Here is a 14,900-nt window from a genome sequence, read left to right as displayed (position 1 = left end):
GGGCAGGGTGTAGCTTGGTGGAATGCTAACCTGTCTAAATTAAGAAAGAGTTCACGTAAGCTCTTAAATAAAGCAATGAAATCAGGTTTGGAACAACACTGGGAATCCTATAAGGACGCCCAAAGGAACTACAAATCTGCATTGAAAAAGTCCAAAAGAGAAAGCTGGAAGAAGTTCTGTGGGGATATACAACAACTCCCTATAGCAACTAGACTTCTGCGATCACTAAGGAATGGACCAAACAAAACTGTCGAGGCAATACTACTGCCAGACGGAATGTTCACCAATAATGATAATGAAACATTATCACATTTGATGAATACACATTTTCCTGACTCTACAATTAACAACAGAGAACAGGAACATGACGCACAGGACAAACGAGTGACCTGTGCTGATTGGAGACTAACCAGGAGAGTGATAACCCCAAGTGGAATAAGATGGGCAATAAAAGCCTTTGGCAGTTTTAAAGCTGCAGGCTGTGATGAAATTTTCCCTGCACTTCTACAAGAAGGGTTAGAGATAATCGTCCCCCATCTCTGCAAAATATTTAGGGCATGCCTTGCCTATGGTTATCAACCAGAAAGCTGGCGTAAGGTTAGGGTAGTGTTTATACCCAAACCTAACCGCACTAACTATTATGAAGCAAAATCCTACAGACCAATAAGTCTTACTTCTTTTCTTCTTAAGACTATGGAGAAACTTATTGATAGGTACATCAAGGAGGGGCCTCTTAAGGAGAACCCTTTACATGAAAACCAACATGCGTATCAAACGGGGAAATCTACTGATACAGCTCTACACTGCTTAACTACTAAGATAGGGAAAGCTGTAGAGAATAAAATGTATGCAGTAGGTATATTCCTGGACATCGAAGGGGCTTTTGACAATACTCCCTTCGATGCTATGTGTGAATCTGCACAACAGCATGGAATAGAACCACTTATTATTAAGTGGATAGAATCCATGCTTAAGGAACGCTCCATTTTGGGACAGCTCAATGAGACCAAAGTAATCAAGAGTGTCAAACAGGGATGCCCACAAGGCGGGGTTCTATCCCCCTTGCTATGGTGTCTAGTATTGGACTCGCTTATTAGAGAGTTAAACAAATATTGTTATACACAAGCCTATGCGGATGACTTGGTTATAGCAGTGGTGGGTAAATTCCCAGACACTATTATTGACTTAGCACAACAGAGACTTAACACTATACAGATATGGTGTAGTAAGTACGGTCTATCTGTTAATCCAAATAAAGCAGAGGTTGTTATGTTCACTAGAAAGAGAATAGGACTAGACAACCTGGACACTCTTACTCTGAATGGACAAGAAATTAGCTTAAAATCAGAAGTAAAATACTTAGGTATTATCTTGGATAGTAAGCTAAAATGGAAATCACATGTTGAGTCAAGAATCAAAAAAGCAATGACCACATTGTGGACTTGCAGCAGAGCCTTGGGAAAGACATGGGGTCTTAAACCAAGAGTTATGTATTGGTTGTACACGTCAGTGATTAAACCTATGATATTGTACGGTGCCCTGGTCTGGTGGACCAGAACAGCACTCATTACAGCTAGGAAAGAACTTAGTCGCATACAGAGAATGGCTGCTATTGCCATCACTGGAGCATTAAGAACTACACCAACGGTCGCATTAGAGGCACTAATTGGATTGCCTCCTCTGCATCTAGAGGTGAAAGCTCACGCCAAAGCTACAGCACTAAGATTCCACAACTTAGGTATGTGGACTTTGGAGAGTGATACAACAGAACATGGTAAAATACTAAAAGAGATAGACAAGGGCTTTTTAGAATACCCCTTGGACTATATCAAACCGGTTCTTAAGAATAATATTCCCTACAAAGTGGAGATCACTACACGTATAGAATGGATTATTAACCACCTGACTGACAAAGGAGGATTTGTGATATATACAGATGGATCCAAAAAATCAGGAAAGGTAGGTGCTGGAATTTGGGGCTTAAAGCCACGAATAAATGTCAGTATGTCATTGGGCACAACACCCTCTGTTTTCCAAGCAGAGGTGATGGCGATACTGGTAGGGGCTCAGAACCTGCTGGTATACAAAAATAGGAAGATAACTATCTTAAGTGATAGTCAAGCGGCTTTGAAAGCACTCTGTAACGATCAGGTGAATTCAAAGCTGGTCCTCATTTCACATCATGTGCGAATGTGAAGCCTTGTCCACACTAAAATCAAACTACTTGAATAAACCATTTCCTGAAAAAGAGGATATTAAAAACCTAAAACCCAGAGAGATACTTAATTTCGCCAGAAAGACAGGACTCTTTGGTCATCTCTAGAGGTGACTTTATGGTTGGTAATGTATTAACACTTTGGTGATAACACTTAGGTGGGTAAACCGAATCAAGACAATTCGGTATGAGGTGCGCACAATGGACCAACAGGTCTGANCAGACAATTCGGTATGAGGTGTGCACAATGGACCAACAGGTCTGAGTGCATGGGCATTATGTCCACCTCAATAATAACTAAAACTAAAACTAATAATAGTAAAAATTAGTGATGGGCATTTTCAAATATTTTAAACTATCGTATAACTATTCAAATTGTGTTTATACAACCGAATAGTTTATTTTTAGCATAAACTATCGAATAGTTTTTAAAACTATTCGAATATATTGTGTAACTATCGAATATTTTTACTATTCGAATATTTTTTGAATGACTATCGAATAGTTCGATAGTTTCTATTCGATATTTCCCATCACTAGTGAATACCCAAGCAGCAGACTCAACATCATCTTCGTACACACTACCTCTCTTCAACATTCCCCCTCACTTAGTGTTTTTTTTTGTGTTACGACAATTTATAAATTCGTGTATACATATTTGTGCAGGAGCTAAATAGTAATATTTTATTGATATTTCATCTTTACTCATATATATCAGACTATTAATAACATACGGTTATGTGGGTCGCCTGCTATATCTAATTTTGGCAGATCTATATTGTGGGATTTATATTTATACGTGTATAAAATAAGGGACTCATTAAATACAGACAGCTAATTGTAGCATTTATGATGTTCTATTTATAGATATACGTAAATTATTGCTAAATATTGCTTTATTGTTAGATAAGGTTAATATACTGGATTTTTTTTATTTTATTTCTAAATAAAACATTAGATCAATTTATTTAAACATTACATTACATATAATGAAAACATTTAAAATATTTTTTAACTATGTAAAAATTTACAAAGTTGTTTCATAGAAATAATCATCAACATAAGGAACACCAGCAGTTGTTGAATTATCAATTCCACATTCATTAGTACCTCTTCGAATTTTGAATGATCCATTGTCTCCCCAATTAGTGTTCCACGAGTTTAGTAACAACCAATAAGGAACATCGTTCTCTACGCCCCAGCCGATCAATTTAGCTGCATGACCATCTATAAAAGTGGCATTTTCTGACTTAATATAAACACCTATACAAACAAATAATAAAATTACATTTTAAAGTAAATATAAATTTATTTATACATGTTTATAAACACTCACCTGTTTTATAACTCAAAAAATCATCATAAACATGAAAGGATGCTTCTATTGGGCCATACGTTAGAATATCTTTTTGAATTGTTTCGGGTTCAAGGTAGTAATAGTCTCTGGCTAAAAATAAATGTAAAAAATATTAAAAGTAAACCTAATATATTTTTAAATACTACTAGCTTAATTATTATAATATTTTTATAGTTTTGCTCCAAAACTGCGAAGGTATTAATTTTACCATGATCTGCATGTATTATTTTTTTGTGTTCGTCACTTTTGGACGGATTTTACTGAATTATATGTTAAAATAACTGAAATAAATCTAGTTGAACACATTATATTCAAACATTGAAAAAACAATCCTCAATTTTTTTTACTAATGAAAATATTTTAAACAATTGGCAAATGTGGAAAACGATCAATTTTAATTTTTTTTGCTATTTATAACTTTTGTAATTTTTTTCAAAATACATCAGAAAACCTAAGAATGAGAAGAAATGCCAGTTATAACATTAATAGATAAATGTTACGTAGGTCAAACAAAAAAAAAATATGGGGGTCAGGCCCAAAAAATTTAATTACTTTTTTTAAAAGAGTTACTTGAAAAACATTAAAAATCAAGAAGTTGATAAATCTCTTGAAGCTCAGCATTTATTGACTCGTAATTACTCCATTAAAAACGTAAATAATTACAAAAAATATAATATAAGGGAAGCAATAGAAATATTTAAAAATATGAACAATGTATTTAATTAAAAAATTCATTATTAAACTTATGTAAACTGGTAAATGTGATAATATTACTTAATGATAACGTCACTAGAAGTATATAAGGGAGTTTTCGGGTTTTTTTGTCGGAGTAACGTTATTTTTGAAAATGTTGATAACATTGTTTCCAAAATAAATATTCGCGATTTTTAATCGCGACAAAAAAAACATTGACATTTTATATTATTGTAACTCAAAAATATTATTAATTTAAATTGTTGAATATTAGAACTTATTAACAAAATTTAACAATTTATGAATAGCGTAAATATTTAAACAAAAACTTTAATAACTTTAATAATAAAATTAGGGGCATTAAAGGCATAGGCATTCCAATGATTTTTCAATTGGAGGAGAAAAATGCTAAAATTTGAATGACTTCTTTTCAATTTGTTTTTGTCAAAAATGATAGTTTAGTACAGCCAATGAGATAGTGACTAATCTTTTAAACTCCTTTTGGATATATTTTTTCTTTTGGAAATGTTTTATTATAGAAATTTTAATCACTGTCAGATTTCAAACAATCCATATTGACTTAATTATTATTAACTTATTTTATTACGAGAATACTTAGTTAAGAAAAATGATAAAAGCCATATAAATAATGTAAATATTAAATGAAAAAAAAATTGGCTTAGGAAACATATTCTTAATTTATCCAAGCAAAAGGAAAGATTTTTATATTTAATTATTGATTTTAAGAATTACTATATCTATGATCTTCTTTATAATCAATTTTTGTGTCGCCAAAACATTCTCTACGACAAATATGGTCATCTTCTATTGGCTTGCTCATACATGAACCTTCAATTTCAGGTGGCTTATCATGAAGACAAGGCGCAATTTGATAAGGCTGGCATCCCTAGAAGAAAAATTATCAATAAATTACTTTTAAGTATTATATTTGTAATATTATACTATCACTTATTATAAGTATTATTATTATATTATCATATTATAATATTATTTTATGTTTTCTTTCGTACATGTATGAATTCACAAGATCACTAAAACAGGGTTCCCTTATTTAAAACACAAAATAATGAATAAACTAAAGAATTAAATCTAATTATTGTACAGATTCAAATTAACGCCTATGTATGGGTTCTCAATTAAGTCCAGCCAATCGAATTTAACTAGTAATTAAGATCTACAGTTTCCAAGATCACACTAAGGATTGCTATACGACCCTCGTCTACTATAAAATCCCATTTTTTCCTATTAAAATCAGTTCTTTCGGCGATTTTAAAATACACTAAATCTACGACACTCTAACGACACTCTGTTACTCAAGATTTCACTCTCTGGGACTTTTTAATTTATTTTGGACTTAGAATATTTTTCTTTAAAACTAAATGACACTTAGACATTTTAAAGTGAATTTTGTTTTGATGAATCTTTTAATTTAATTTAATTTGTTCATTAAATAATAATGTTTAATTATTATAAATGTCAATTAATATTTTACACCTCAAATATTTTTAAAGGTTATTTTATTTCTTTTTATAATAAACTTTAAATTAGTTTAATGATAATTTTATTGGACTAAGTGTATTGCAACACAATACTTACTGGGTAGCTAGTCATTGAGCTTAATGTCTTTGTTTTAATGGACATCTCGCCGGCAGACAGTACGAAAAAACTTACGAATATATTTTTTAGTGTTTAATTTTTGGCTTGATGATTATTGTGCCACATCCTTTCAAAGCGATAGCGCCGGTACACATTGGGATACCACAATTCCACCTTGATAAATTTTTTACATAGATATAAATATTTCTGAACTTTGTTTTGGCCAGGACAGAGGAAAATTTTAGAAATATTGGTGTCGATCTCTCAATAAATATCATCTCATAAAAAATATTCTCATTCTACAAAGTCAAATAAGAGTACATTGTTTAATTATAATAAAAAAAACATAGAGTGTGTAGAATCTCATACACATAATAATACAGTCATAGATTTTGTGTAACCGTTTCGCATTATTTATAATTAAACGATTTATTCTCAATCGGTCATTCTAACTGTCGAGCTCGTAGTGTACAGCGTGTGAAATACAGTGTGTATTCATCGTCAACATTTGATTGCTTAAAATAATCGTTACAATACACAGGATACTAGGCAAGTACAAATTTAACCTATGCTTTTTAACCTCCATCAATCAATTGCGTAATAAACCATTAACAAAAATTAAATAGGAGAATTAAATAATTAATGCGAGAATAAATAGATTTAATAAAATTTTATAAATTCAAATCATTTAATATTGTATTGAGGATCCTATTGTGTTTCACTATAGTATTACTGCAGTAAATATCTCACGTGAGTTAAACTCTATTACAGATCTAGGCTTTAAGTTTAGTTATAATCTTGATCCTATGCTCCATATTGATTATATTTGCTGTAAAGCTTTTAAAGCGTTAGGTTTTATTATGCGTTTAGCCAAAGATTTCAAGCAAGGACTTTCACTTAAAGTGCTATTCTGTTCTATATTGTTGATATTATTAAACAACACACTGGGTACAGTAATATTATTTAAGATAACAGTTTAATGTATTTTTACTTATGTTAGTATAGTACAAGGTCAAAGGGACACATTCCTTTTACGATTATGTTGTTTTACTCAATGCAGCCTATTGTATACATGTTTACAGTTTAGTCGTAGTTTCACCGTCTATCGAGTAAAGTGACCCGTTGCCGCTGTACATCTCTTATATTATATGTTTTAACATTTTATATTAAATACTATTATATTACGAATAATTTCTAAATCTTTTAATTACATAACCTATTCCATTCAACATATATTCAGACCTATTCTAGAATATGGTAGTGTAGTGTGGGATCCTTATACTGCCTTGAGCTCGCTACAGCTTGAGCGAGTTCAGCGAAAGTTCCTACGCTTTATCAGCTACTCGCTCTTATTTAAATTAATTTCCTAATTGGTTTATTGAATGGTAATATTGATTCGCCGAGCCTGTTGTCTATCATATGTTTCAGAGTACCTCAGCGCGCAACAAGAAATAATACTCCATTTGTTGTCCCTCACTGCCTAACTAATTATGCAAAAAATGAGCCACTTAGGCGTCTTATGTCTAATACCAATTTTGACCCTAATTTTTCATTTTAATTTTTGTTATTTCTTTATGTTTAATAATTAATTTCATTTTCATTTTGTATTTCTATCTTTGCGTTTATTAATTAATTTACATATGTTTAGTATATATCTTTCCTATGTTACAATTACCTAATTTATGTACTTGTATTATTTGTAAAAAGGGCTTCTGCCTGTGAAATTATAAAATAAATAAATAAATATTCCAAACAATTCCCCGATCAAATTAATTCTGTTTCTATTATATTCTAATCTATTCATCTCATTTTTTTTTTATATTATTATTTATTTATTTTTATACTTCGTTCATTTTATTTTTTGATCTCTCTTTCTTTTTTTTATATTTTAATACACCTTTTTGGTTTATTACATATTGAAATTTAATAAATTTCAACATTTAATTACAACAATTAAGGCCATATCATGGCAAAATCACAAAATACAAATTTTTCAAGATAATGATACCAAGAAGTGATTAAAAAAATAGTATATGATATGATTCTGATTTTTTGCTAGAACATATTTTGTATATTTGCTTGTTTTATAGTACATGGGCATAGTGTAGCGGAAAATATAATCTTCTTCTTCTTCTTCTTCCTCGCCTTAATCCTAACTACTTGGGGTCGGCCACTCTTATCCTAAACTTTCACTTGACACGATCTCCCACATCTTCTACGCTTACATCAGCTGTCCTCATATCGCATTCAATAATCTCTTCATTTTTTTTTTTTTTTTTGGTCTTCCTCTAGCTCTTCTTCCTTTAACATTCATTTCTATAACTGTTTTTACGGCTTTCGAATTTTCTCTCCTCAGAATATGATCAAACCATCTAAGTTTATTTTTTCTCATCTTTTCTACGATTGACGCTATACCTATACTCCCTCTTATATGCTCATTCCTTATCCTATCTTCTCTAGACACTCCATTCTCATCTCTGCTACACTCATTTTCTACTCTACTTTCTTATCAACTATCCAACACTCTAAACCAGCGGTTCCCAATTGGTGGTCCGCGGACCCCCAGGGGTCCGCGTGTTGTTTTTAGGGGGTCCGCGGTTATGTTGTTTTGTTGTAAAATTTTTATTTTATTTTAGGAAATTATTAACTTTGTGGTAATATGAAATTCCGAGTATTTATAGACTATTAAAACTTGATTATCGCGAAAAAAATAGATAATCAATTTCATAGAAATAAATATCATTATTATCTTCACTATTACACTGTTATTACTATAATTCAGAACGTGAAACCATACTGATTATTTTCTTCTCAGTCATAACTGGTGAGCGATTAGTACCGTGTGTCCTTTTTTATACATTTCATTACAATCTTTTTTGGAATCTTCGTGTGAATGTTTATCACAGGAGGTAAAAAGTGAAATATCTGAACACTTGTTGAGCATGGCCAAAATATTAAGAAAATATTTTCATCAACCTGACCCAAATAATACGTGGATAAGAAATCCATTTTCCTGTGATATTGAAAAAATAGAAAATCTCTCTGAACAGGAACAAGATGAATTAATTGATTTAGTAACTAATGGTACGATGAAAAATATTTTCAACGATAAAAAACTAATTGATTTTTGGTTAATTGTTCAAAATAATCAAAAGCAACTGACTGAGAAAGCTTTAAGACATTTGATCTCCTTTTGCACAACATATAGATGTGAACAAGCTTTTTCTACCTACTGTTACAAGAAAAATAAATATCGTAATTCACTTAATATTGGCTGATTTAAGAGTTAAAATATCAAGCATGTTGCCAGACTTAGACGAAATTATGAACAAAAAAGAAAGATTTCACTTGTCTCATAAAGTTTGAAGGTGTTATTTCAAATAATTTTTTTTATAACTTTAAATTTTTTTTTGAGAAAATTTGTTTCTATTATATTATTAAAAATATAGATTTAAATTGTGATCAATTTTACAATTATTTATTATTTTATTACAGATATATTGTAATAAAATAATTTTTTATAATTTATATGATATCATATTTCATTATAGTATGATAATGAAGTATGATTTATTAATAAATACTAAACAAAGTATTGAGTAAAAAAAAAAAAAGGTTTTCGGGACGCAGTTTTCAAATTGTTAGGTTGAGCTCCCCTACTTATTTTTTGCCAATTCGAGTACTGGTCTCACTACAGTCTTGTAGAATTAACCTTTCAGCCTCATTGGAATTCTTTTATCACGTAAGACCAGATGCTTCTCTCCACTTCAACCACCCGTACTTAATCCTGTGTCTTACATCCTCGTCAATACCACCGCTCTTTTGCACAACTAGTCCTAAATACTTAAAACTTTCTACCTCTCCAATCACGTCCTCGCCTATTGTCACTGATCTCCTTATTTCGCCTTCCTTGTGTTCTCCTTTATCAAACTCGTACTCTATATGCTCTGTCTTACTCCTACTTATTCTTAAACCCTTGTTGTGATCTCGGTTTGTTCCGCAGTCACAAATTACTTGGGTTAGTTTTATCATGTGTGAGTTGTCGGCGAGCGATGTCGAGTCGTCTGTTGTACTTTTATTGACGTAATTAACCTGAAGTATTATAGTTTGATTCTTAAACATATTGAGAAGGACTTAAGAAACAACTTAAGTATTTAATACTTATTAGGAGTTTATTGTAATTTTTATAAATAATCGTAATAAAAATGTATATGATTTATAGTACGGTGATGAAACTACGACTAATTGTTATTATAATAATTGATCCGAATATGCACAAGTCGAGTGGTCAGCTATGTGCTGGATCAGCACGATTTGTGCAATGGTTCATAACACCCTTTTCTTCAAAATCTGATCTCCACATCTCTAGCCTTTGATTAATTTCCTCCCTATTGTTTCCTATTAACACTATATCATCAGCGAACAACATGCAACACGGCACCTCTCCTTGTATGTCTCTAGTAATTTCATCCTTTACTATAAAAAATAAGTAAGGGCTAAAAGCAGTACCCTGATACACTCCTACTCTTACCCGAAAACCTTCTATTACTCCTTCTACGCTTTTTATCCTGGTACAAGTGCAATCATATATATCTTCTATTATAATAATGTACCTTTTCGAGACTCCTTTTCTCATTAATGTACACTTTGAAACCTCTCTCAGTACGCTATCATACGCTTTCTCCAAATCTATAAATATCATACACAGCTTTTTCTTCTTTTTCCTACATTTTTCTATTAGTTGCTTCACACAAAATAATGACTCCATTGTTGACTTACCAAGCATAAATCCAAACTGGTTTTTAGATACCGATGTCTCATTTCTTATTCTCTTAACTATTACCTTTTCTCAATTTTTCATACTATGACTAATAAGCTTTTTATAATTTCAAAAATTCTATATGTCACCTTTACCTTTAAATATCGGCACCACAATACTATTCCTCCATTCATTTGGAATATTCCCTTCTAATAAGATTTTATTTAAAAGTTCCTACAACTACTTTATGGCAACACCGCCTAATATTTTCACAGTATATAAGTGTAGTCCGCTTCTACTGGGCCAATTTTAATTATAATAATAATTTTAATTAATAATTTTAAAAAAATCGACTTCTATGTGATTTACGTGATTTTCTATGTGATGCACTTATTAACTAAATCCGAACATTTTATATTATTATTTTTATTTACTTAAGAATTATTGAATGTTTTAAACATTTAATAACTCAGCTCTATAAAATATTATGAGAATTCAAAACATACTAAAATATTATTAATTACATCACTAGATATAACTAAAACTATATAAAGTTATTTTATCAGAGCTATAAATGTGAAAAAAGAATAATAAGTCTACTTTATTCAAAATATTAATTGTATCTAGTTGAAGACCAAACTTAAAATTTGAAAAAATTTCCTTTGTTCCCCGTGAATGGTAGATATCACCAAAAGATCATATTTCGATGTAGAATTTTTAAACATTCAAGATGATCCAATATTATTTTGGAATAATAGCAATGAAATGTTTGAGGCAATGTTCAAAATTGCATTGAAATACTCATACATTTTGGCTACATGCGTATCATCAGAAAAAGTATTTTCCAAGGCATTAGTTAGTATCAGATGTAATATATTATTACCTGTAAACATAGATAAACTAGTTTTTTAGCTTTGATGCAAATTATTAATTTTAATATGAGGTGTTTTTTTTTTTTTGTGTGACCATTACCACTTTTTCTCAGCTCTCACCCAACCAATTTCTTTCAACAATACATCAAAAAATCACAAATCGTATTTAGTTATAGACATCATCCTCAAAAATTGAAATTTTTTTCTTTTTTTCTCCCGTAAATAGAGAAAATCATTATAAATTTAAAAATCGCAACTTTTTGACACTTTTTCAATTTTTTTACTTAAAACTGCCATAACTTCTTAAAAAATGTATGAATCATTACAATTTTTTAGCTTTGATGCGAAGCTGAAAAGGTATTGGTTTTACTAAGATGTGTTTTTTTTTTTTTTTTTGTGTCTGTTACCACTTTTTCTCAGCTCTTATCAAATCTATTTCTTTCAACGATACGTCAAAAGATTACAAATCGTATCTAGTCGAAGACATTACCCTCAAAAATTGAAAAAATTTCCCTCATTTCCCTAAAAAGGGGATACCTCCAAAAAAATTACAAATTTAAAAATTGCTAATTTTCGAAATTTTTTTTACTTAAAACTGCCATAACTTTTTTTTTATAGATGCATGATGTCTTTACCTATCATTTGGTATATTTTTTTTATAAATCTGACTTTTTACCTGCCTACAGGGGGGGATTCAAAATTACAACTTTTTTACAAAAAATTTACTTTTTCAACTTAAATTTTGAAAGTGTTCCAGAAAGTCTGACACTTTTATATATATATTAAATTAAAGCTAATGTAATCTACTTTATTATGAAAAAAAAAAATTTCGGACTTTATTTTGCCTTCACGTTGAAAATGGCTACCAAATGCTATTATTGTGTGAAAATTTTCAATTTTATTTTTTACATTTTTAACTTTATAATGCTATAACTTATTGAAAAGTGTATTGATCAATATAATTTTTTTATGGGAAATACTATTTTTTAATAATCCCTTTTTCATTCGACATCCCCTGTGCTGGGTTTTTTATAATATATTCTACTTATATACCTCTCTCATTCAACATTCTTTTATTTTAAATCGGACTATTTCCCTTTTAACATTGGGGGTTCAAAAGTTAAAAATGTATAAAAAAACTAGACTTTTTTCAACTTAATTTTCGAAAATATTCCGAAAATACTGTAGAAGATATAATTGATATACTCAGAACTATTTTCCATATAGTTTTATCCAATAGTTTTTAACTAATTAATAATAATATTAAAAATTGTCGTTGATGATGGTGGGAAATACCGGCTATATGTATTATACAAACCAATCACCCGGACGAGTACAGACGGCGGTAGCCGGTTTATATGTGACAGCAAACAATAACAGGGGTAGTTTTAAGTCTCAAGAAGAGTGACTGGAATCGGTTAATAATGCGCATAGTCCCTTCTTTCATTACTGGTTCCTAAGTTTTACCGGGTTGGCGCGCGGGTGATATAACGGCGTAGGCCACGATGTCCACACTGTGCCGCGACTCAACTGTGCTACCGTTTTTAAATTCAAATTTAGAAAAATAATTTTTTTACTCAATATAAATCATATATTTTTGTTACAGTATTTTAAAAAAGGATTTTTTATTTTTATTATGTTTTTATATTTTATTTGTAGTGTTTTGTATTTTGTTAATCGATCAATATATCAAATAGCATATTAAAAAAAAACCCAGCATAGTGGGGTGGCGGCACAGTGGGGTCGTGGTATAGTTGGGTCCAGTATAGATGATATCTGACAGTGATTAAAATCACTATCATAAAAAACGCTTCGATGCAAATCTGTAGATAGTGTTAAATTAAAAAAAAAAATTTGTTAAAATAGCATATTTTTGAATTGGCATATTTGCGCATAGATGATAGGTCGTCGGGACAATTTTTTTATTTTTTTTCATTTTTTAGTACATAAAATAAGCTTTAATTTGATATATGTTTAAAAGACGCAGTATTTCCGGAACATTTCCAAAAATTAAGTTGAAAAAGTTACTATTTTAAATCCCCCCCAGTGAGCAGAATAAGTGTTAGATTTTCAAAAAAAATAATATCAAATGAAAGGGAAATATCTAAGGTTTCAATACAAAAAAATATTATTTTTATTTGTTCATTTTTGAAAAAGTTATGGCAGTTTTAAGCACAAAAAACATCCCGATAAAAGGTAATTTTTATCGCAAACATTACATTTTTTTTTAATTTTCGACAGCCATTTGCACATAGAAGATAAGATGTCGGGACAAATTTTTTTTCATTTGATAGTTTATAACATAACCTTTAATTTGATATATGTTTAAAGGACGCAGTATTTCCGGAACATTTTTAAAAGTTCAGTTGAAAAAGATCTATGTTTTTTACAATATTTTAAGTTTTGAACGCCCCCTATATAAGGGGAAATTGTCCAATTTTAATAAAAAGTATGTCAAATGAAAGATGTACTTATAATGTATTTAGAAAAAAAAAATTTGTGCTGATATATACATTTTTCAAAAAGTTATAGCATTTTTAAGTTGAAAATTTNCTTTTCGTTCATTATTGTTTTACGCTTATTTTAAAAATTATTTTTAACTTTTTAGTTCGATGTTCTTTAAAAGCGTGTTTTTTAGTTTTTTTAAACTATATTTATTTTTCACTTTTTAGTTACATGTTATGATAGTAGTTACTATCAATATCATGGTTGTAACGGGTAAAGGGGAATCAGGGTTCGATTCCGGAGAGGGAGTCTGAGAAACGGCTACCACATCCAAGGAAATCAGCAGGCGCGCAACGTGGAGGTAGTGACGTAAAATGACGAATCGGGAATCATCCTTTGTATCGGAATAAATACCCTATATATCTCTTAATGAGAATAAAGCGTATTAATATATAAGTTTTAATAGTAATTAGAATATATATATATATACATGTAAAGCGACTTAAGTACGTAAACGTATCATGCACGAGGTATAGCTGAGTTTTGTTGGCGGGCGGGGCGCGAGGCATATATGGCGGCAGCGGCGTCGGCTGTAGGGATATATAAATGAATATTAACATATACGTATATATAAATAATAATATATATATGTATATATATATTAATATTAGCGGCGATGGTAAGAATATATAATCTTCGCATAATATCGTGGCACTTTCGTTGGCGTCGACGACGCGATGTCCGGCGTGATCCTCGGGCGTCAAAAGGTTAGCAGCGTTTATGGCGACGGTGCGCAAGTGGAGATCGATTTATTGACGTTGCCACTTTGACAACAGGAAGAATACTACGGTATCATTAGCGGCGGTACGTCGTCGGCCGTGCGGCACTTGCTGGACTTTGCACCGCGGCGTTTACTCAAAATTATACAGAAAAAAATAGTGT

The 14,900-nt window shown here is 30.6% G+C and overlaps 1 protein-coding gene across 1 annotated transcript in view; it reads right to left on the bottom strand.

Moving 5' to 3' along the window:
• Positions 1 to 3,127: 3,127 nt before the first annotated feature.
• LOC126899983 (cathepsin B-like) overlaps positions 3,128 to 14,900 on the bottom strand; it is a 15,235-nt gene continuing 3,462 nt past the window's right edge. Inside the window, exons 4-6 of the mRNA XM_050675309.1 lie at positions 5,019 to 5,172; positions 3,552 to 3,662; positions 3,128 to 3,478 (exon numbers count right to left, since the gene is read on the bottom strand). Of these exons, the coding sequence (XP_050531266.1) occupies positions 3,243 to 3,478; positions 3,552 to 3,662; positions 5,019 to 5,172 (501 nt within the window). The 3' untranslated portion in view covers positions 3,128 to 3,242. The remainder of the gene's footprint in view (positions 3,479 to 3,551; positions 3,663 to 5,018; positions 5,173 to 14,900) is intronic.

This window comes from Daktulosphaira vitifoliae, unplaced genomic scaffold, assembly GCF_025091365.1.
Source record: "Daktulosphaira vitifoliae isolate Bord-2020 unplaced genomic scaffold, ASM2509136v1 Scaffold_2, whole genome shotgun sequence".
Classification (NCBI taxonomy): domain Eukaryota; kingdom Metazoa; phylum Arthropoda; class Insecta; order Hemiptera; family Phylloxeridae; genus Daktulosphaira; species Daktulosphaira vitifoliae.
Note: the sequence above shows the minus strand (reverse complement) of the source record. Positions and strands in the feature narration are given on the sequence as shown.